Genomic DNA, 25,357 nt, shown 5'->3' with positions numbered 1-25,357 from the left:
GCGTTTTTGCAATCTCTAGAAGGCACACCCTGGACAGCCTTAAGAGAGGCCTGATTCACACGTTCAGGTTACTGTTGCGACAGTAACCATAGTAAATTTCTTAGCTATAATGCTCGATTTGGATACTGATTAATCTGGGAGCCCACTTGAAATCAAAAAGGAAAAATTTTAGTAGTTGCCCTCATGATAGAAAATTAATTTTCGAAGCGTGGTCTTCTCCGTTTGAAAACAGCAAAGTTTTTCGGTTGTTTTTTTTACCCCAATCAAGTCAAGGCAGTATATGCGACTATGTGCTTCCGGTCAGTAAGTCAGATAAGCTGTGTGTATTACCAAGTGCAATAGTAGACACAAAACCAGTGATAACATTTTGGTCGGCTATATACCATAACCAGGAATACACTTCCCGATAATATGGAAGAATAACCACTCAAATTCTCTCTTGGTGTGTGTTCTTTTTTTACTCATGGACAGTTGGCCGATACGCACGGAGAGACAGATAGAGAGACAGACAGATACACACACATTAGTTATCTGTGTTAAGACATGTGTAATTACAATTCTTGTGAATCCCTTTTACATCAACAGAATAACTATCCGTTCTACGAAAATAATACTGTTAAATGTTAAAGCAAATATATACTTCAATATAATTAACATTATGAAAAAAAACAATCTTCAATCAAGATATTTTCTAGCGGGGAAAGGATTTTATAATGTGATACGACAGCTTATAATTGTGCTCTTTCAAGTAAATGCAACGAAATTACTTCAGACAAAGAGAATTTGACATAAATATTAACTTCTAACACCTACTTACCCGATTTTTTAGTTCCACTAGTTTTCTGAAAGTAATATTATTATAAGTCTTTTCTAATTAAATAAAGTAGTTAACCGTAAGAGTTTCTCACCTAGTAAGTTTATATTTAGAAACAACAGCTGCACACCTTCGAAATTCAGATCAAAAGATAACTTACTGAAGTATTACTGAACTGTTAGTAATAAGTTTATTGCATGACATATGCATTTTAACTGGACACTCTAAAATTGTCATTATAAGAATTCTAACAATAACTGACAATTAAACGATTAGATTTAGTCAGTTGTGACGATTGGCACCTCCCACATGCTGCATGTTCATCATTCCAGGTGTATGTTACACCAATGAAGTTAAAGGAAAGCTTGAAAAGCAATGAATAGGCGTTATTTTCAGGTTTCACAAGCAACTCTGAAGAGCCAGTTTTTGCTGATTGTGCATCAGTACTAATAATATACAAAAGCATGTTGTATTCCGGCTTGAAATTGACATCAATATGTCACAAATTTATAAAAGAAACTTTGCAATTTAAAAATTAATTTGGAATTAATCAAAAACTTCTATATATGATGTTGTTTTGAACATGGAAATAAAAAAAAATTTGGAAATTATCTCATCGTTAATAATCATCTTGACGTATTTAAGTAGCATGCCATGAATTGGGAATTAGTGCCAAACGGAGACAAAAGTAAGAGAATTTACCTCTTGTTTTACAGCGTTCGGCAGAGTATATAGTCACGTAGGGTTTTTTTATAAGCTTAGATGAATTGATAGTTTAGTGGGGAGAATAGAGCTGGCAGAAACGTTAGCAGGTCGGGCCAAATGCCTAGTGGTATTTCATCTGCCGCTACGTTCTGAGTTCAAATTCCGCCGAGGTCGACTTTGCCTTTCATCCTTTCGGGGTCGATAAATTAATTACCAGTTGCGTACTGGGGTGAATGTAATCGACTTAATCCCTTTGTCTGTCCTTGTTTGTCCCCTCTGTGTTTAGCCCCTTGTGGGTAGTAAAGAAATAAGAAGTACTATCAGTATCATCTTCCTGAAAAGTAATATGCGCGAAAAATCTGAATTGGTTCTCCAACTCGGTATTTGGGAATCTCCCCCTCTTCTGTATAGCTATTTCTTTACTACCCACAAGGGGCTAAATACAGAGAGGACAAACAAGGACAGACAAACGGATTAAGTCGATCATATCAACCCCAGTGCGTAACTGGTACTTATTTACTCGACCCCGAAAGGATGAAAGGCAAAGTCGACCTCGGCGGAATTTGAACTCAGAACGTAACGGCAGACAAAATACGCCCGGCGTGCTAACGTTTCTGCCAGTTCGCCTATTCTGTATAGCGTACACCAGATTTTCTGACTAATTTCAACAATATAATAATTTCTGTAAATATAGTTTACAGGGTATTTAGTGCTGATAAACAATGCCAACGTAAAAGTGAATAAAATGTGAATGCCAAGTGGAAGTGAACTCATATCTTCTTTGTTGACATCTCGGTGTAATTAAACAATTTTCAATCGCTTCTGCATTGGCTTTGTATATATAAACAGAAACACTGTCAAATCTAAACATACCGGTCAATCCTAGTCTAATAAACCCTAGAACGGAAATACAGATCAATGATACTGTAATAGTTGGTACATTTTGGACTATTGAATTACCGGGCTAATATTGGTTTCAAATTTTGGCACAAGGTCAGTAATTTCGGGGAGTAGGTAAATCGATTTCATTGACCCCAGTGCTCAAGTGGTACTTATTTTATCGAAACCCAAAGGATGAAAGACAAAGTCAACCTCGATGGTATTTGAACTCAGAACGTAAAGACGGGCGCTAAGTAACGATTCTTCTAGCTCGCCGCCTTATACTGGGCTAATATTGATCTACAGTAACACTAGGCTAATCCGATGTAACAGTAACACTATGATAATATTGAGCCGTCGAAATATTGTGCTCATTTGCGATCCCCTGTAATACTGGACCTATCCTGGACTACAGTAACACTGAGGAAATATCGACTCACAGTAACACTAACATAAGGCTGACTACCTATAATAATAATGAGCGACTAATGAAAGGGTATTATTACACAAATGTAATACTGTCTTAAAATTAGAGCACACTGACACTGCACCATAGTAATACTGAGATGATGTGTTCCAGAGTAACCCTGGGGAAATAATGAAGTCGACATAGAGTCGACATAGACCTGGACATTCGGCTGAACAAGTGGTGTTGCTACTCTCCAACACCACTTTACAACGCCCATGAATATAACATTCACTTTAGTTATAAGTATCGCGAATTTAGTGCAGAATAAAACCGTAAACAGTGGAAACAGTGTGTCATTAGCTTATAACTAAGTTTAAATTTTCCACTTGAGTCGCTTGGAAAAGTAGATTGGCTTTCTCTTGATAGATACTCTTCCCTGGTGCACCAATGAGTCAGGGTATTTACAAATATAGACACAAAAATGATATGAAATGTATTATACTTGTATCTTACAGACTTCCGAGCCTATCATGGATCGTGTGTTCTAGACAGATATGTTTATATAATTGGTGGCTTTGATGGCATGGAGTACTTCAATAGTGTACGCTGCCTGGACACAACATCGCAAGAGTGGAAAGAAGTAGGACCAATGCACAACAGAAGGTTCCATTTTTCTAATATAAATTCATGTGTGTGTGTGTGTGGGGGGTGTATGTCTAGTTTTTCTCCGAATTTCACCTCGGAGATTTATGAGTGTTACATTCACGATTGTATCAATGCTCCCTCCTCCTCGTCCAACTCAGGATCTTCGCCTTTGCTGTCAACTCGTTTTACACTCCTTCTTACAAGTTATGTCCATTCTGAACTTCACTGCTACCATCAGTTACCTCTCCTCACTATCACTCGTTTTCGCTTAGACTCTACCGACTCCTACTCCTAACTCGACCTTACCTCACTCACTTCTACATTCTCATAACATGCCTTCTTCACCCTTTTCCTCTCACTTATCACTTGTCCATTCTGTCCCTTCAATCCTCCAAACAAAACTACCAACATCCCACGGCCAACTATCTCCTTTAAACGTGCCTCCCTCACTACTCTTCTTACCGGATCCAATTACCATTATCAATTACAGCTTCAAATGTTGGATAAACTGGACAAGGCTAGACTAACCACTTACCGAACATTGGCAAGACATCAATTCTACAATGATTGCTGTTGCACGTCAATTTTTGTTCTGCAGATCACTCCACCTGTGTTAAATGCAGCCCTGTACAAAGGTCCACACTCTATGCCGACGTGAACAGATAATCATTTTAACTCTTCAAGCTTTCAAGCATAGACACAGCAGTTACACCCTTTTATCAAATACGTATATCATCACCACCCACTTACTTGTGCATAACGCACACACACGCATACTTCCAAATACACACACACGCACCCAAGAATTCATACCACCAAACACACACTCCCACAAAACCACTACCCTTTCTGCCTACATACCAACCCACGGCAAAATCTTACACTCTGGGAAACTATCTGTAGGTAGGGAGAGAGAGAGTGTGCGTGAGAGAAAGAGAGAAAGAGGGGGAGAGAGTAGGAGAGGAAATAATTGGAAAATAAGAAAGGGGTGGAATGGGAAGAAAAGATACGAAATGGTTGACTGTATATATGGGTAATGAGATTGTGGATGGATGGATAGTTGGATGAGTGGATATAGATAAATGGATAGATATGGGTGGATAGGAATATTTAATTAGCTTCTTGTAGATAATGCCCGTTTCTTTGTCGTTAATCTCCACATGAATTGGTTTGTAGATATAATCTATTGTTGATAGAATTAACAAGTGTTTATAATATTAATGCACCTGGTGCTTGAATGATATCTCTCTCTCCCTCTATCTATCTATCTGTCTATCTATCTATCTGTCTATCTGTCTATCTATCTATCTATCTCTTTCTTTCTTTCTTTCTTTCTTTCTCTCTCTCTCTCTCTCTCTTTCGCTCTGTATCTCTCTCTCTACCTCTCTTTTTGTCTACGTTTTTATACATATATGTGTAAATACATGTGTATGAATGTGTGTATGAGTGTGTGTGTGTTGTGCATATGCGTGTGTGTATACATTATAATGCAATGTATGAATATATTTATATTTAATGATATCCTGGACTGCAATTTTTGTTGAGTCGCCTTCATCTTTCATTTCTATTTTTCCTCTATTATTTTCCACTTTTCTTTATTTCTAATCTCATACATCTCTCTTCATCTCTCTGTCTCTCTCCCCTCCTGCTCTCTCTCCCTACCCCTCCCTCCTGCTCTCTCTGGCTCCACCTCGCTCTTTCAAACTCTGAAAGGGAAATTTATGACTGAAATGATATTGTCACAAAGATACGTCTTTTAATGATGAAAAGTTGTTTGTTCCAGTTGTTAGTCTCATACAATAGATGAAGCAGTTATTCTTTATTTTCTCTCCTGTTGACAGTGTGAGTAATGGCCGATGTTGATTTGTTTTGACTCAGAGATAGGTGGGTCTGATTACATGAAGTTGGTTTAATGACCTGTTTCAATGAAACTGATTAAATATTTAAAGAGAAGTCTGATATATATACATCAGAGCACCCCTGAACGCTACTGGTAACATGTAACCCAGTAGAACCTGTTGGACACATCTTCGGGACGAAAAATAAAACCTGTCAAAAGGGCGAAGGAGCTCATGAGTAGTCAACAGCCATCCAACAATATGTATATGTATATACAGTTTTATCTTATTCATATTTTAAACTTGATGTACTTAATTTCATATATTAGTGTGCAGATGGGGCTCCTAAATCGTGGTGAACGCATCCCCTCTAGGAGATGGAAACTCTGATATAAAACCAGGTCTTTGATTGCTGAAGATCTCATTAACAGGGCTGTAATATCAGCAAAGTCATAGAGTAGACGAGGCTCTCCAATTGTTTATAGTGACTTGTCCAGGAGATGGAAACCTCTAAAGAAAAAGCCTGAGGTGTGTTCTTCTTGGTACTCTGGTACATATGTACACCATATTCTTGCTATCATCACTTCCAAAAAGTGTGGCTAGTTCTACAGAAGCCTTCATAACTTAAATCAAATCATATATGTGGGTTTTATGACAACTTACATTTATTCATTCAATACTTCACAGCTCCAGCTTGCAAAAGTAAAAAGTCCTCTGGCGAGAGAGTGGAGGGGGCACGGACAGGTAAAAGATATCACTAACAGTTTCTTGCTGGATCTCTACACAGTCGGTGACCACTGGTTGATGGGTGTTCAAGCACAGAACTTGTGAGTAACTGTGCTGTCCGTGTCTTCCAGTGGTGACAAAGCAGGTCTATTTAGACACAGCACTGCTTTCCCTTACAGGGAGAGGGGCAAAAAAAGAGCCCTAAACATTGCTTACTTACCTTAAACTTGGCAGCCCGCCGCAGCTGTCTGATTATTCAGTAACACAGCTGAAACATGAAGAAATCTAAGAATACTAACCTTGGTTCTTGGAATGTGCGCACTCTCCAAGATAATCACTCAGTACCGGAACGAAAAATTGCACTGGTTACACTTGAACGAAAGAAATACATCGACATAGCTGCACTCAGTGTAACTCGTCTTGCAGTCTCATAACAGTTAGAAGAAAGTAAAGGTGAATACATATTTTTTTACTGTGGAAGAAATGAGGACGAGCCACGCTACTTTGGTATTGGTTTTGCCTGGACAACCTGGATGTGTCCTAGATCTAAGGATTGGCATCTCATATACTATGTTGTCACTAAGTAGCGAGATATTGGGGACTTTAACATTACATGTAAGAGATGATCCAGAAAAGTGAATGCTTGTTAGAAATGCAGAGGCCGGGTCCAACGTTCTCTGAGACAGATGAAGGAGGCTTGGTGGTCTTTCAAAGCAACTGAACTCTAAGACGATGCAGACAAAAAGATTCTAAAACCTTTTATTATAGCTTCAAGAGCATGGTGTTACTCCTATTTTCCTATCCAACAGAGAGACACTGTTAACTGACAAATCTGACATCCTGAAAGAATGAAAAGATCACTTCGAAGCCGTGTTGAATTCCACCTCAGTCACTAATGATGATGCCATAATGTCTATTCCGCAGCTCGCTGAAATAACGGAATTGCCTCTGGAGCCAACCTTCCTGGAAATGGTAAACTGTTAAACAGATCTCTTCTGGTAAGGGCCCTGGCAGGGATGCTGTCCCTCCTGAAATCTATAAGCATGGTGGACAGAAGCTTTTTAAGACATTGCATAACCTCATCATAAATATTTGGATGGTAGGAAGTGTACCACAGGGCTTCAAGTATGCCTCTATTCAACACCTTTATAAGAACAAAGGAAACAGAAGAGGTTGTGTATATTACTTGTGTATATTGCTGGTAAAATCCATGCTCGAATCATTCTTGACAGGATCGTCAAACACATTGTAAATGGGATCGTCAAACACGTTGTGATTCTATCCAAAATCACAGTGCGGATTTCGCTTTGCTCGTGGCACTATCGAACATGATCTTTTCCCTCTGACAGGTCATGGAGAAGGTACGTAAAAAAATCAAGAGTTGTTCATGGGATTCGTCGACTTTCCTAAGGCCTTCGATGCTGTTAACCTGCAAGTTCTATGCACATTCTGAACATAAGGTTGCAGTCTTGCGTAGGACCATGTTACCATCTTTTAACCCCATACATGCATGCATGCATACATACATACATATATGTGTGTGGGTATGTATGTATATATGTATGTATGTATGTATGCATGTATGTGTGTGTGTATGTATGTATGTATAAATGCATGTATAATGTACAAGAGCGGGAACGTATGAACGTGTTTATAACGATATAAATGTTACTTTAATACTCTTTATAACAGATGTTATGTCAGTGCAGCTGTGTTGAACAATGAAATCTATGCTATTGGAGGTTATAACGGAGTGGTAAGGCAGAAAACAGCCGAACGTTATAACAAGGAAAATAATCAGTGGTCTTATATAACTTCAATGAATAGCGCCCGGAGTGATGCTGCCGCGACAGTACTTCGGGGTAAGTATACAAAGTTAATTTTACACTTTATCCTGATACACATTGTAGAAATAGTAACAGAAAATAATGTGTAGGGGACAGGTGACCAATATTTCGTCCGGTGATAGGAACTTTAATGATGTTAAAGTAAATATAGTTTATTTTGATTCCAGAATCTACATAGACTTTTACTCAACAAATTGATATATCATAAAATGACCTAACAATTATCTTGAAGCCATTTCTGTGTACCCTGGAAATATATATTTATTCCTTCGGTTTTTGCAGCGAGAATATACATCTGTGGAGGTTTTGATGGAATTGAAATCTTCAGCTCAGCTGAATATTACTGTCCAATTACTGACCAATGGACCATGATAACACCAATGAGAAACTTAAGGAGTGGTGTCAGTGTTGTAGCCCATCAGGATTTTGTGTACGCACTTGGTGGCTTTAACGGAGTGACCCGCATCAATAGTGTCGAGAGATATAGTCCTACCAGCAATTCGTGGCAAACCATACAAGAAATGGATACTCCTAGAAGTAACTTTGCAGCTGTGGTAAGAAATTTATATTAATTTTACTGAAGATATTTATGTAATTTACCATCAAGATTTTTATCTTATTTCCTTGTCAAATTATCCAGTGAAATATTTTTAAAAATCGAATTGACATAAGACGATCGCTTTACAACGATATGGTTTCGATCGGACCTCATTGAGCAGTACTTTGGGTAGGTGGTTTCTTCCATTGTCTCAATCAAGTAAAACATTACGAATGAAATATAGTTGACAGAAAATTAGTGGAAGTCTGTCGGAAAGGACGTCCCTATCCATGGGTGATAAATCCATAGCCCGGATTGAGACTAGCGCTTGATTTTTGAGTGCCTTTAGATGTCATTATCAGAGGTCATTTTATTACAACGATTCAGACTCCGGTCTGAGGGCACCTTCCCTTCCTTGACTAGTACCTTAGTCCCTGAAAAAGGTCAGAGCGTTATCCTTCGATCTTTGTCGAAATTATTACTCCCTGCCACTCAAGTTCTATTATCATATATTGTCACGATACAAATTTAACTGCGGGTTTTCATGCCTTTCAGTGGTATATATATATATATATATATATAATATATATATATATATATATATATATATATATATATATAACTTATAAATAAGGGCAAACGAAAAACATTCTAATGCCAAATATGCCGAAAATTGGACATATTGTCCATTACCATATAATTTTTCACAAAACGCACGCTACTCGAAAAAAAGCCGACAGAAATTTCTAAAAAATTCCATTATTACCATATAAAGCCCCAAATAAAACCAAGTTTTGCAATACTCCACGGTTGTAAGGTATTTCTAACCTTTCCAGATGTTTCTTCAGGTTGGGTGGTATTGAACCCAATGCTCCGATGACAACAGAGACAACCTTTATGTTTAAGTCTCGCAGCTGCTACATCTTGCTGACCTTAATTCTCAGGTCTCCATATTTATCAACATTTTCTCTTTCATTTATGATAATAGGTTGATCTCCTGGCATTGTCATGTCGATTATTAGGCACTCTTGTTTGTCCCTCTTAAAGGTTACTATATCCTGCCTTCGGTACTCTAACACCTTGTCTGACTGGAAGTCAAACACCAAAAGATATTTGCCTTCTCGTTTTCGTCCATTATCTTTACTGTGTATGTTGGTGCAAAACACCTGTTACCTCGTATCCATACTTCCGGTATAGTAGTCAGTGAAGGCTTTAGACTATTTTGTCGTGTTTGCATTTATACTCTTTCTGTGCAAGACTTTCACAAGTACTTCCCATGTAGGTCATGCTTTCGACCTTCTTCCCACACATTCTTCAGAGGTTCGCTGTTCTTGTGTAGTCTATATCCCTTTTCATTGAGCTGCTATTCAATGCCTGATCCTGAGCAGCAATGATTAGATCTTCAGTCTTCTTTTTAAGGTCACACTTGATGCTTTCTGGTCTTTTAAGTTCACGGTGGAATTGAGCACGTAATTCCATGCGGAGTAGAGTTTCTTCTCTCTCGTTGGCTATTAGTGATCGGGATTCATAGCATTTTTTAGTCCGTTTTGGTTAAATCCTTTTGTTCTAGCAGCATACTGTAGCAGGTCTAGTTCGTTGATTACCAAATACTCTGCCATGTTTTTTCTTTCAGTATTGATGCACTCTCGTGCGAAAATCAGGCCACGTCCACCGTTTCACCTCTTCATGTAGAACCCATGTACTTTCGCCTTAGGGTAGAGGGCACCATGCATTGTTATCGTCTTTGGAGTAGTGTGATCGGGTTGGTCAATCTCATCTCGTGTCCATTTTAAAATGGGTGCACTGTAGTGGACTACAGTAACAGCCCATATATTGATGGCAGTCACAAGGTTCCTTGAGTTGAGTTTTGACTTCAAGAGTAATCTGAGGCGCTCCAAAAATATGCAGTGGTGACCTTGTCTTTCATTTCTCTGTGTAAGATATTCTCCACCTTCAAGATCTCAAGCTATTTGTACCCATCGTCACCTGAGTCTCCTATTCGTTCTCCGTTTGGAAGTTCTAGGCCCCTACAATCTGCTCTTTTCCTCCGTTTCAAAGTGAGCACCGTACACTTCTAGATACCGAATTCTATCCTTATATTATTGCTGTATATCTGTACAGTCTCAGCCAGCCTCTCCATTTCAGGTTTTGCTTTTGCGAACAGTTTTAAATCCTCCATGAAGAGAAGATAGTTGAGACGAGACACATTCTTTCTCAACTCATAGTGCGCGTTAACTTTGCGTAGAACTACAGAAAGTGAGATCAAGGCTATAACAAATGAGAAAGGTGAATAACAATCTCCCTGGAAGATACATCTTTTGATTGTTACCTCAGATAGGTGCTGGAGGCATGCTGTTCTTAATCAGTGCACACACATTCTCAATTATTCCGCACATGTCGAATGTTTCCAGAGTTCATGAATGTGGCAAGATCTTGTAAGCATTTTTAAAGAATATCCAGGCCATGCACAAGTTTTTTGGTACCGTTTGCAGTTCTTCATTACGACCTTGTCTATCACAAGGTGGTCCTTGGCGCTCTGGATTCTTTTCTGCATCCCCCTTTGTTCTACTGGGAGTAGATTGTTTTCCGCAAGGAACGTATATATTTTCCCTACGTGGATGCTTGTTAACACTTTCCGTAAGAGTTTAAGACAAACTTTGGGTTGGTAATTGCTAACCTCATTGTCCTCAACAATGTTGTCTTTCCCTCTACAATCCATTATGGAACTGCACCACTCTGTAGGCAATTGTCTAATTGAAACACAATTCGTTTGTGTGTTGACCAAGTCACTTGAGCGGTAGCCTTGGATTCTGTCTGGTCCTGTCGCTTTCCAGTTTGGCAGTTTTGATACAAGTGTAATTACATCTTCTGTTGTTATGCATACGTGGTCCTGTCGTGGAGCCACAGGGTGATGGGGTTAGGATCTCCCTGAATAAATCCACTCAGCACCGTGGTTGTGGGAAATCTCCTGCCCCCATATGTTATCCCGAAATTGACTGGTCCAAAAGGACAATGGAAAGAAATTGTGAGGGCATATCTTGAAACAAAATACCAAACAGGAAAGAAAAGTTTCAAAACTGTTACTGAAACCCTAAAACAACGTGTTGGAGCAAAATCATTGACAGTACAAGGCTACACTGATTGTATATCGCAGTTCCAGCAAAACAGATTATTTACAAATAGTCAATGGCAGGATTTTAAGAGATTAAGTGGAGATACAAAAGATAATACATCTAAAGCAGAGGAAACCTGCCAGTTTTGAAATAACATCTGGAACCAAGAGGTTTCCCACAACTACGGTGCTGAGTGGGTTCATTCAGTGAGATCCGAACTCTATTATTGTCATTATTATTATTATTAAGGTAGTAAGCTGGAAGAATCGTTAGCACGCCGGGCGAAACGCTTAATGGTATTTCGTCTGCCGCTACGCTCTGAGTTCACATTCCGCCGAGGTCGACTTTGCCTTTCATCCTTTCGGGGTCGATTAAATAAGTACCAGTTAGGCACTGGGGTCGATATAATCGACTTAATCCGTTTGTCTGTCCTTGTTTGCCCCTTGTGGGTAGTAAAGAAATAGGTATTTCGTCTGTCGTTACGTTCTGAGTTCAAATTCTGCCGAGGTCGACTTTGCCTTTCATCCTTTCAGGGTCGATAAAATTAGTATCAGTTATGTGCTGGGGTCAATGTAATCGACTTAATCCCTTCCCCCAAATTTGAGACCTTGTGCTTCCAGTAGAAAGGATTATTATTATTATTATTATTATTATTATTATTATTATTATTATTATTATCATTATTATTATAATTCTTCTTCTTCTTCTTCTTCTTCTTCTTCTTCTTCTTCTTCTTCTTCTTCTTCTTCTTCTTCTTCTTCTTCTTCTTCTTCTTCTTCTTCTTCTTCTTCTTCTTCTTCTTCTTCTTCTTCTTCTTCTTCTTCTTCTTCTTCTTCTTCTTCTTCTTCTTTAATGTCTATGCACAACTTCTAACACTGGAGATGTACTACGGTACCAGCTGTTCACTACCTGTGAACTAAGGTAACACCTCTTATTTTTCGAGCACCTTCCGGAGTAGTCGAGCAGTTCCAAGCAGTGCTGTTTTCTGCAAGTGTTCCACCCTTATTGCAAGCCTTATTTGTTCCATGTACTTCTCAAGATTTTTACTTACTGTTCCCAGGGCTCCGACAATTATTGATACTACTACTATCTTTTTCAGCAACCACAACTGTTTAACCTCCTAAGCTAACCTATCAAACCTATCGACTTTTTTTACTTCCTTATCGCATACCTTGTTGTCAGCTGGACTTGCTATATCTATAATCCAGCATAATTTGCTTTCTTTCTCAATTAAGACTATGTCTGGTTTCTTATTCTCATGGTCGCACTAAATCATAAAATTCCATCGGATCTTTGGATTATCATTTTCGATTATGCCTTCGGGTTTATGTTCGTACCATTTTTTTTTTGCTTTGTCAATTCCATACTTGTTGCAATGTGTCCAATAAACAATCCTTGCTATATTGTCATGACGTCTCATATATTCTTTCTAGACTAGTAGCGTACATTGACTGGTAACATGCCATACGATTTCACCATTTTGTCCAGAAACTCTGCACTTTCTGATGTATTGTCTATTCTGTATTTGATGTAATTTGTACCTCGTACTTGCTCTTGGGAAGCACAGATTAGAGCCTCTGTTTCTGGTTTTAAATTACTTTTAGTCATCCATAGCCATCTTTTTCTGTCTCTCTTATCTCTAGCATCACTATGAAATTGTCCATGCATTCTTTTCTTATCCGCCTATTTTCAGTTTCCTTAATTCTCAAGTCCCTGTACAATGCATTATCTTTGCAATCTTCCATCCTACATAAACCTGACCTTCTTATTTCCAATAATAGCGGTTCTGTAGCATTTTTTTTTACATACTATGCTATGTTGTTTTCATCTGCTCAAATGCTGCGTTCGCATCCAATCAGTCTTCTTCCCTCTCTTTTATTATCATTATTATTATTATTATTATTATTATTATTATTATTATTATTATTATATTATTATTATTATATCATTATTATTATAATTCTTCTTCTTCTTCTTCTTCTTCTTCTTCTTCTTCTTCTTCTCTTCTTCTTCTTCTTCTCTTCTTCTTCTTTTCTTCTTCTTCTTCTTCTTCTTCTTCTTTAATGTCTATGCACAACTTCTAACACTGGAGATGTACTACGGTACCAGCTGTTCACTACCTGTGAACTAAGGTAACACCTCTTATTTTTCGAGCACCTTCCGGAGTAGTCGAGCAGTTCCAAGCAGTGCTGTTTTCTGCAAGTGTTCCACCCTTATTGCAAGCCTTATTTGTTCCATGTACTTCTCAAGATTTTTACTTACTGTTCCCAGGGCTCCGACAATTATTGATACTACTACTATCTTTTTCAGCAACCACAACTGTTTAACCTCCTAAGCTAACCTATCAAACCTATCGACTTTTTTTACTTCCTTATCGCATACCTTGTTGTCAGCTGGACTTGCTATATCTATAATCCAGCATAATTTGCTTTCTTTCTCAATTAAGACTATGTCTGGTTTCTTATTCTCATGGTCGCACTAAATCATAAAATTCCATCGGATCTTTGGATTATCATTTTCGATTATGCCTTCGGGTTTATGTTCGTACCATTTTTTTTTTGCTTTGTCAATTCCATACTTGTTGCAATGTGTCCAATAAACAATCCTTGCTATATTGTCATGACGTCTCATATATTCTTTCTAGACTAGTAGCGTACATTGACTGGTAACATGCCATACGATTTCACCATTTTGTCCAGAAACTCTGCACTTTCTGATGTATTGTCTATTCTGTATTTGATGTAATTTGTACCTCGTACTTGCTCTTGGGAAGCACAGATTAGAGCCTCTGTTTCTGGTTTTAAATTACTTTTAGTCATCCATAGCCATCTTTTTCTGTCTCTCTTATCTCTAGCATCACTATGAAATTGTCCATGCATTCTTTTCTTTATCCGCCTATTTTCAGTTTCCTTAATTCTCAAGTCCCTGTACAATGCATTATCTTTGCAATCTTCCATCCTACATAAACCTGACCTTCTTATTTCCAATAATAGCGGTTCTGTAGCATTTTTTTTTTACATACTATGCTATGTTGTTTTCATCTGCTCAAATGCTGCGTTCGCATCCAATCAGTCTTCTTCCCTCTCTTTTATTATCATTATTATTATCATTATTATTATTATTATTATTATTATTATTATTATTATTATTATTATTATTATTATTGAGTGAGAGAGCAGTTCATGCCATCAAAGTGACACTGGGGTAAAATATACGAAGCCCAATATACCCATCATGACTACCCGTCTGATAAGGGCACACCAGGCACATGCATCACAACCATATGTGCGCGACATGGTGATCTCATATCAAGATAAACAGCACATGACCTTGCAGGTGGGGCCCAGTTAGAATTTTCTTCAGGTTGAGTAGCCCATCCCGCTCAAGCGTATTATTATTATTATTATTATTATCATTATTATTATTATTATTCAGTGTTTTTTTTTTATATTGTGCTTTCACTTCACTACCGAGCGCAGCTCTGTGTGCCTTGGATATGTGTTGTGTTTTGTTGTGATGCTCTGATGGTTACTTAGGACGTGGGCAGTGCCCAGTAGTGCGATTTTCTGTATGTTATATGTGTTTTTAAATCCTGGTGTTTTGTTATGTATTTGTCTGAATATTTTTTTATCATGCCTAATGTACCTACTATGATAGGAATTGTTTCTGTTTTTAGATTCCACATTCGAGTTACCTCTATTTCCAGGTCTGTGTATTTTGAAAGTTTCTCCATTTCTTTTAGAGACACGTTGTCATCTGCTGGTATTGATATATCAATTAGAAAGCATTTTTTCCTTCATGATCTCTGACAATTATATCTGGTCTGTTGGCCTTAATTTCTCTATCTGTGTGTATTGGCATATCCCAGAGTGTGGTTGCTTTCTCGTTTTCTGTGACCTTTTCTGGGATGTGCCTATACCATCTTTTTTCTGTTGTTATTCCATAATGTTGGTATAGCTTCCAGTGTATGTAGGTCCCAATTCTGTCGTGTCTGTGAATATATTCCTTCTTAGCCAGGACTGGGCAGCCAGAGATAATATGATTTATTGTTTCTTGTCCATCTCCACATATTCTGCAGTTACTTGTTATATTTCTTTTCATTATATGTTTTTGGTAATTCCTGGTGGGGAGGCTTTGGTCTTGTGCTGCAATTAAAAATCCCTCTGTCTCTGCTTTAAGTCCTGAGCGTCTCAACCACTGCTGGGATTTTTCTTTGTCTATTTCTTTTGCATTTAGTTTAGTCCAGTATTTGCCATGAAGGGACTTTTCTTGCCATCATTTTATCATGGTCCGTTGCTGTTCTGTTATTATTATTATAATTATCATTATTATTATTATTATTATTATTATATATTATTATTATTATTATTATTATTATAATAATTATTATTATTACTATTATTATTATTATTATTATTATTATTATATTATTATTATTATTATTATTATTATTATTCCTTCGTAACACAGTGTAGGTAAAACGCGTCCCGGAGTCTTTAGTCATCTGTCAGTCACAACAAGGATCTCAGACAGGTAATATTTTCCTTAAGATGTGCGCTGTGCCCAATGAGGCTGCTTTTTGCAAGACATCAATCTTGCATGGGATTTCCAGTTTCCTTAAGAAGTTTTGAAATTTTAGTGGGATTGAGCCCAACGCTCCTATCACCACTAGTATCACTTTTACATTACTCTCTCGCATTCCATACAGTCTTGACATTTCCACTTTCAATTCGGAGTACTTGGTGATTTTTTTTCAGCCTCTTTACTCACAACATTCATGTCATTTGGTATGGCTGCATCAACGATGTGAGAGTATTTGTCTTTCTTATTAAATATAACAATATCCAGTCAACGGTGTTCGATAGTCCCAGACTATCGTTACTTTCCCATCCTCCTGCAGAACTTTACTTGGTACATGCTCATAACGGTTCTCTGTTACTTCTTATTGGCATTTACGGCATAAGAGCCAATGAAGATACACACTCACTTTATTGTGGCAGCGCTTGTATTCTTTTATCAAGTATTCTTTTACCAAGTGGGTCACATTTTCCACGCTCTTTGCACAGAGTCTGTATTTCTGGGTATCAGAAGTTTTATAGATGTTATACTTCATTGAATTGGTAGCGAGAGCCTAGTTTTGTGCAGCATTAATCAAGCTTTCGGTGGTACGCCTCAAATCACCTCGCTCAAGATAATACACGATGCTGTATTATCCTTAACGCCTTGCGCATTCCTTTCAAACAGTCCATGCATTCTCATTTCAAGAAGATCTTCCTTTCTCTTTTCCTTGCCCATCATTTCATCTGCATTTACAATTATATCTTTCGCGGCATATTGCTGTAGGTATTCATCACTATTTGTTCTCCTTTCACTCCTTATACAATGGTCTATAATAATTAGTCCGCTGCCACCATTCTTTCTTTTCATATACAGTCTGTTTACGATTGCTTTAGGGTGTAGTGCCCCATGCAGCACCATCAACTTTCTCGTCCTTGTATCCAGTGTTGATATATTTCCTCCTTAGTCCATTTGAGGATGGATGCACTATATCTGACCACCGCAACTGCCCAGATATTCATTGTGGTAATCAAATGTTTGGCATTCAGGTTGGATTTCAACACTATCTTCACCCTTTTTTGATACGACTGGATGACCTTGACTTTCATTTCTCTGTGTAGAATGTTATCTAGCTCCAAAATCCCAAAACTTCTATACCCATTACCGTCGGGTTCATCCATGGTCTCTCTTGATGATAATCGCAATCCTCTGCCGGCTGCTTTCTTCCCTCTTTTCATATTAAGTACTGAGCATTTGGTAATCCCAAATTCCATCCCGATATCCCTACCACATTTCTGGATTGTTCTGGCTAAGAAATCTATCTGTTTTTCAGATTTCCCAAACAATTTCTGGTCATCCATAAACAGAACTTTCCTAAGTGTCATTGTTATGGGTATTAGTATAATTACAAACGTAACGGAGAAAACGAGTCACCTTGGAGGATTACACTTTTAATATTAGATTCTCCAAGGAATATCTCATCATCATCATTAAGGTGGTGAGCTAGCAGAATCGTTCCGGACGAAATGCTTAGGGGTGTTTCGCCCGTCGCTACGTTCTAAGTTCAAATTCCACCGAGGCCGTCATAGCCTTTCATCTTTTCGGGATCGATGATATAAATACCAGTTGAACACTGGAGTCGATGTAATCAACTAATCCCTCCTCCAAAACGTGCTGCTTTTATGGTAAAATTTGAAGATATTATTACGATATTATTATTATTATTATTATTATTATATTATTATTATTATTATTCCTTTGATAAAAGTTACTCCTTAGATAACCACTTCCTCGACTCACAAAGCCGAAAAAGTGACGTTAAAGAGAATTTCACAGACTTGTGTATTTCTTATATGCCTCACGCACCTTCAAAACATGTCACTTGCTAGACAAGTAAAACTCTGAATGTTGCACCTGAAATACGCTGAAAATCCACTTCCTCCTAGCATGGAAATAATACTTCCCAGCTTTTCTTAGGTTTAACTATTTTGGTATGATTGCTTTTACGTAAAAATACAGTGAAAATTTCCTGCCAAATTTTATATTTCAAGGGAAATAACTCATTATCTTTTCAAAAGAATATATCCCCTTGAAGTTGCAATTGGCAAGCAAAAAGTTTCAGCTTCATTAAATGCTTTCGGACAGAATGCTTTTGGATCTGTATTTCGGATTTTTAACATTCTCAGTTCAAATCCCTACGAAGTCCATTTTGCCTTCCATTGTTTCATTTAGTCATTAAATTAAAATATTCCCAACTACTATCATCTGCAAATTTGTGATTTATTGAACTATTTGGAATATATAATTGATATTTTGTAACTACACAAGCGGCGTTTTAAGTGAAAATATATAAAAACGAAACTAAAATCATTAACGTCTTTAATCCGGAATTCTAACGGCTCTGACTAGCATATGTTCTAGATGAAGCGATAAGTAGATAGTCGAAACTGCGATGCTAATTCAATCCTTGATTTAAGCTTTCACTTTCGCCACAACTCTCTTGGGAAAGACATGAACCGCAAAATATCTTTTCTCTCCTCTGAATGCTTTTTCTCGTCCAAAATAAGTATATAATATTTAATAAGTACCAGAGAACAAGATGTAATTTTTTTGCCACAGTTTCTTCTAATCAAGAGCTTTTGACTTCACATTCGATGCTACTTGATTGTGGAAGCACTTAATAGTGAAATTAAAAGATGATTACATATAGAGATATATTCAGGTTACATAAAATAATTACTAATAAAATACAGCTAGAGAAATAGGGAAAGAAGACCGAAAAGAATGACCAAGTAATCAAACGGCTATGCTATTGAAGTTGATATTAGTTTTGGAATTGAACTCAACGAAATATATCTTCACCATTTATCTACTTAATTGTTTAAGAAAAAAATCAATGACTAGGTTAATGAACGGATATACCAGTAATATAACATGGGCCTGACAAATATATCTAACCTTTCCTTTAATAATGAGTTGCAGTGTTCAATAAATATTCATTGCTCTACATTTAATGAATAAGAAATATTAATAAAACCAGATCCACCCCCATGCACAAATCAAAGTCCTTTCTTCTGGGAATCAAATAATTTTTACTTTTAATCTAAGGCAAATAATCTTACAGAATGTCACGAGCAATTTAAATAATCTAACTATTTGTGTAATGTTTTTATGTTATTTTGTTTTCATTAATCCTTTTTCTAATTAACTTTTATTTCCCTCGTGAATGTGAAAATCATATTAGCTGTTGGAAGACACAATATTTGTGATTGGAGGATTCGATGATCTAACGACGATAGCTTGTGTGGAACGTTATGATGACACCGTTGATCAGTGGTGAGTTTTGTTTTAAATTATTTTAGAAAGTGATTAACTTCTGCCAGTGAGGTTAGTTAAAGAGGAATGGTGGAGATTATAGGAATAAGGAGGAGAAGTTAATGAGTTTTAATTATTGAAGTTTAGTGACATGGAAAAGGAGTTTCTTGCACGAAATAGTTCTTCAGAAGAGGGATCTCGGTGTTTCTAAATCACGAAGCAGGTAGGGAGGGGTATGGACAAAGACATGGTTAATATCAACTCTCATAATTTTTACATTCAGGAAGCTTTCAAATATACAAATGAATTTTTCCTATTGTTATATAAAATTGACAGTATGCGCGCCTAATAATCAGCTAATTGCTAAGGTTTTCAGATAAAAATTTCAATTACTTATATTGTAATTGATAGAACAAAATAAACGGCACGGAATTCGCAGCTTTCTACGTAAATTCCAGAAAATGCCATGTATATATATATATATATATATATATATATATATATATATATATATATATATATATATGCGCGTGTGAGTATGTGTGTGCGTGAGAGAGAGAGAGAGAGAGAGAGAGTGAGTGTGAGCGTGAGTGTGTATGTGTATATATATATACAAACATATATGTATATATATACATATATATATGTATGCATATATATACACATTGACATATATATATATATATATATATATATATATTATATATATATATAATCCGTTCTGTCTGTCTGTGTGTGTGTCTTCAAGGATCTCGGGCATCCTCCATCCGATTGCGCTCAAATTTGATATGTAGGTACCGACGATATCAGGGCGTGTAGAGATTCTGAAAAAATTACAAAAATCTATTCCAGGTGAGAATGTGATCGATAAAGCCGTGGGAACATGCATTTGTAAAATCGTTTATCTTGGAATAGAAAAAAGTCTATCTTTATTTCTTCTTTTGCTGGTGTTTCAAATTTAGGTTAAATCAGTATTTATCAAATATGGGACGGTCGGACAAGTTTTGTGAAAATTTGGTTTAAATATTTGACTACTCAGCACCGTCCATTGAACAGGGGGCAGACGTTTTGCTCGTATATATATATATATGTGTGTGTGTGTGTGTGTACACATGTATACATGGGTAGAGGACCTCACCAAAGGCGCAAACAACATGAAATACGTAAACAAACCCGTAAATACATAAGTAACGACAAAAAAAGGAGAACGGGACAAGTAAACACAGAGAAAGGACCCTTCATTAGTTGTCGACTGTCTATTTACTACTCATTCCGCGCATTCAAGAACAGGCAGATAGAGAGGTAAATAGATAGATTGATAGATAAAGATAGAGAGAGAGGGGGAGGGAGAGGGAGAGAGAGGAGAGTTTCTTTTCAATTTGATGCAATCAATCCATTGATATTTCATTAAAAATCACATTCTTTTCTTCTTTCTCGTTTCTTTCTCCTTTCTTCCCATTTTATACCTATCAACATATTTGTATATAAGCACATTTTCTCGCAAGGGAAAGATGTCAATTTTAGGAAGTAGGATGGAAAAGATAAAAAAGGGAGGAGATTGCGGTCATCACTGAAAAATGAAAAAGAGTTCAAATTTCCAAGTCCTGTGAAAATGTATATTCCTTTACACTTCTATAGTGAAGTCCCATATACTGTGTAATTTCATGTTTTGCATGAACAAACATTAAATAGTACAGTAATAAAAATTTAGAATAAAAGTCAGAATATAAAAAAAAAAACATTTTGGTACTGTTTATAATTTAATCTATTCTCTATGTACATTTAATCAAACATTATAAATGAGTTTTTGTATGTATATTGTATATTTAGCTGGAAGCCACTCTGTAGGATATAAATTATATAATGAAGAAGGGTATGCTTAAATATATCTTTGAGTAGATTTCATCCACTTGTAGAATTTCTTTATCTTTTTCTTGCTTCCTTGGATTATTATAATTCAAAAGATTTTTTCACAAATTACTTTGCCAAGTAGCTACATTAGATATATTTCCTAATCAGTGGTAAAATGGTTCTAGTATTCTTTGTCGGGTATATCTAAGTTCTATAAAAACAACAATTGTCAAAATCCCAATGTTATATATATATATATATATATATATATAATATATATATATATATATATATATATATATATATGTATGTTGTATGTATGTATGTATGTATGTATGTATGTATGTATGTATGTTGTATGTATGTATGTATGTATGTATGTATGTATGTATATATATATAATATATATGTATGTATGTATGTATGTAAGTATATATATATATATATAATTAATTAATAAGGGTGAGAGAATTAGATACTAATTTAATAGTATATCTATTCAACACCAAGTGGCCTAGTGCTCCGAGAAACCTGGATTATTATACTATTAAATTAGTATCTAATTCTCTCACCCTTATTAATTAATTATAATTATGCTACATTTATTTCTAAATGCAGTCTTTGTTTTCCGTGAAAGTTTGGCGCGCTGTTGGTTGGGGCATTTGAATTATAACGTCGGATGTAATCAATTGAACCACACGCGTATTTATCGTTATGGTAAAATCTGGCGTGTGATTGAGTGGATTTCATCCAGATAGTTTTGGCTGACGAGCTACAAGTGGATTTTTTTGTAAGTAAAATTACATTTAATTCATTAATAGCGAAACAATTGTCCCAAAATAATCTGTATTTTTGTTATTTTTTATTTGCCCTGTCCGTGTGAGCTAACAATCGTACTGACTTTCATGGGAAACATGTATTTTTGTGGTTGAAACTTTTGGATTAACTGGTGCTAGAGTGAGCCATATAGTGACCACTCTCTTATATTTATTTTATATTATATATATATATATATATATATATATATATATATATTATATATATATATATATATATATATATATATATAATATATATAAACCAGCTTAGAGAAGAAGAAGAAATGAAACGAAACGAAACGAATCGAATCGACGCGAGGGCGCTCAGTCATACAATAGTGTAATAAATAAAATATATGCATGCATACAAACATATATGTACGTACCTACATCTACATGTATATATACATGCATATATAAATATATATACGTGTGTACAGGACACCACAAATAGACGTAGAACTCAACGAGAAACGAAAAAGTAAAAACAGCATGGAACGGACCATTTTTTTAACAACGAAAAAACAGAGTACAAGACAACTACACAAGGAAAAATCCCCTTCATCAGCTGTCCCTAGTTCAACTCCAGCGTGTTTCGAAAGTGAGGACAGGAATGGTAATTCATTGCAACTGGATTCTGGCGTGTCTTCCTAACTAAGAATTCCTAACAACAATAACGGTTCCCACGTAAAATTCAAGATCGGATTCTTTCTCAACGTAAATGAACTGTAAGACGCAGAATCTCATATACTGCATTACTTGCCACAACTGCAAGGAAAATTACATTGGCGAAGCAAGCAATTCCCTCTGCCATCGTGCAAGAATTCACAGACAGCATATCCGACAAGAGGAATGGCACAAGTGTTTGAAAGAGAAGCAGAGAAACTACATATTTATTTTTTTTAATAGTAATTATGATAAATGAAATGAAAACAATGTTTTCATTTATTATTACACTATTACTGTTTTTCTAAATGTGGCTCCAATGTTAATAACGTGATACTCATCTCCATAAATAGATACACGCGTGCGCACGCACATACACACACACACACACACACACACGCATATAACATTGGGATTTTGCCAATTATTGTTCTTATAGAAATTACATATACCCGAGAGAGAATACTAGAACCATTTTACCACTGATTAGGAAAGATATCTAATGTTGCCACTTGGCAAAGTAATTCGTGAAAAAGATCACTTTTGAATTATTTTATCCAAGTAAAAACAGAAAACTTATCTTATTCAAGCAAGAAAAAGAAAAAGAAATCCTACAAAAGGATGAGAGTTACTCAAAAATGTATTTAAGCAGGCCCTGTTGTATTATATAATTTATATCCTACAGAGTGGCTTCCAGCTTAATATACAATATACATGAAAATCTATTTTATGGTGTTTGATTAAATGCACATAGAGTATAGATTGAATTATAAACAGTACCAAAATATCTTTTAATTTTCTGACTTTATTTTCCTAATTTGTGAATACTTTACTGATATTTAATGTTTGTTCATGCAAAACATGGAATTACACAGTATATGGGACTTCACTATAGAAGTGTAAAGAACATGCATTTTCATAGGACTTTGAACTCTGTACTCTTTTTCATTTTTCAGTGATGACCGCTCTCTCCCTTCTTTTCTTGTTTTTTTTCCATCCTACTTTTTAAAATTAACATCTGTGAAAGGTCACCAGCCCTTGTGTGAAAATGTGCTTATATACAAATATGTTGCTAGGTGTAAAATGGGAAGAAAGGAGAAAAAAATGAGAAAGAAGAAAGAAAAATGCTTTATAATGAAATTTCAATGAATTTACCACAGCAAATTGAAAAGAAGCCTCTGCCTCTCTGACTCTCTATCTATCTATCTATCTATCTATCTATCTATCTATCTATCTATCTATCTATCTATCTATCTATCTATCTATCTATCTATCTATCTATCTATCTATCTATCTATCTATCTATCTATCTATCTAGTTAGCTAGCTAGCTAGCTATCCTGTCCTCATCTTTTATTATTTTCTGCTCTTTCTTAAATGTCCTGAAACATCTCTCACTCTCTCTCACTCTCTCTGCCTACATACCACTCCTTTTCCTTTTCTTTCTTTCTCTCCCCACCTCTCCCCAAAACAAAAACAATATTGTCTGCATCTAGATAAACAAAAAAGCATCCGATTCGTATAAATGAACAATGAAACGTTCTGTTTTTACCATTTTGGTTTTGATTTAGGCTTGACGAGTTTGAGGTAGTAAAGAATTATCCAAAATCCTGACTGCCTCCTTTTTCATAATATACATCGGTACAACATTTTAAACTCTCTCTCTCTTTCTCCCTATATATATATATATATATATATATATATATATATATTATATATATATATATATATATATATATGTATATATATATATACACACTTACACACATTGATATATATATATATATATATATATATATATATTATATATATCACGTGATCACGTGACCGACCAGACCATCAGATGTTTTACACATCGCTGGTCACAATGCGTTCGCATTGTTTTAGCCTTCGAATGACGCCACCCCGCTGGCTAAGCAAGCAGGCCAACAGTAGAGTGAGAGAAAGAGTGGTGAAAGAGTACAGCAGGGATCACAATCCCCTGCCGGAGCATCGTGGAGCTTTTAGGTGTTTTCGCTCCATAAACACTCACAACGCCCGGTCTGGAAATCGAAACCGCGATCCTATGACCGCGAGTCCGCTGCCCTAACCACTAGGCCATTGCGCCTCCACACACACACACACACACACACATATATATATATATATATAATATATATATATATACTTACTCAGGAATGTTTGCTTCGCGTTCAATTAAATAATAGTAATAATAATAAATTATATATATATATATATATATATATATATATATATATATATATTTATATTATATATATATATATATATATTATATATATATATATATATATATATATATATATATAATATATATATATATATATTATATATATATATTATATATATATATATATATGAGTACAAGACTTCACCAGCTGTGCAAACAACATGAAATACGTAAACAACGAGTTAAATACGCAAACAACGAGAGAAAAAATGTAAAACAGGACAAGCACGCACAGAGAAAGAACCCTTCAGCAGTTAGCGGCTGTCTATCTACTCCTCATTTCGAGCATACAACGACAACATGTTCCCATGAATTCGAAAATAAAATTTAGGATTGATGGAGGGTCAAATTTTGAAACAAAATCAGGACAGTGGAGACACACAAGGAAA

General features: G+C 36.0%; 1 protein-coding gene across 1 annotated transcript in view; it reads left to right on the top strand.

The window, feature by feature from the left end:
• Positions 1-25,357, top strand: part of LOC115217948 (kelch-like protein 10) — a 100,005-nt gene that overhangs the window by 4,645 nt on the left and 70,003 nt on the right. The window contains exons 2-5 of the mRNA XM_036508063.1: positions 3,323-3,470; positions 7,709-7,878; positions 8,146-8,417; positions 19,316-19,407. Of these exons, the coding sequence (XP_036363956.1) occupies positions 3,323-3,470; positions 7,709-7,878; positions 8,146-8,417; positions 19,316-19,407 (682 nt within the window). The remainder of the gene's footprint in view (positions 1-3,322; positions 3,471-7,708; positions 7,879-8,145; positions 8,418-19,315; positions 19,408-25,357) is intronic.

This window comes from Octopus sinensis, linkage group LG12, assembly GCF_006345805.1.
Source record: "Octopus sinensis linkage group LG12, ASM634580v1, whole genome shotgun sequence".
NCBI lineage: Eukaryota > Metazoa > Mollusca > Cephalopoda > Octopoda > Octopodidae > Octopus > Octopus sinensis.
The sequence above is the reverse complement of the archived record's forward strand: the minus strand, read 5'-3'. Positions and strand labels throughout refer to the sequence as shown.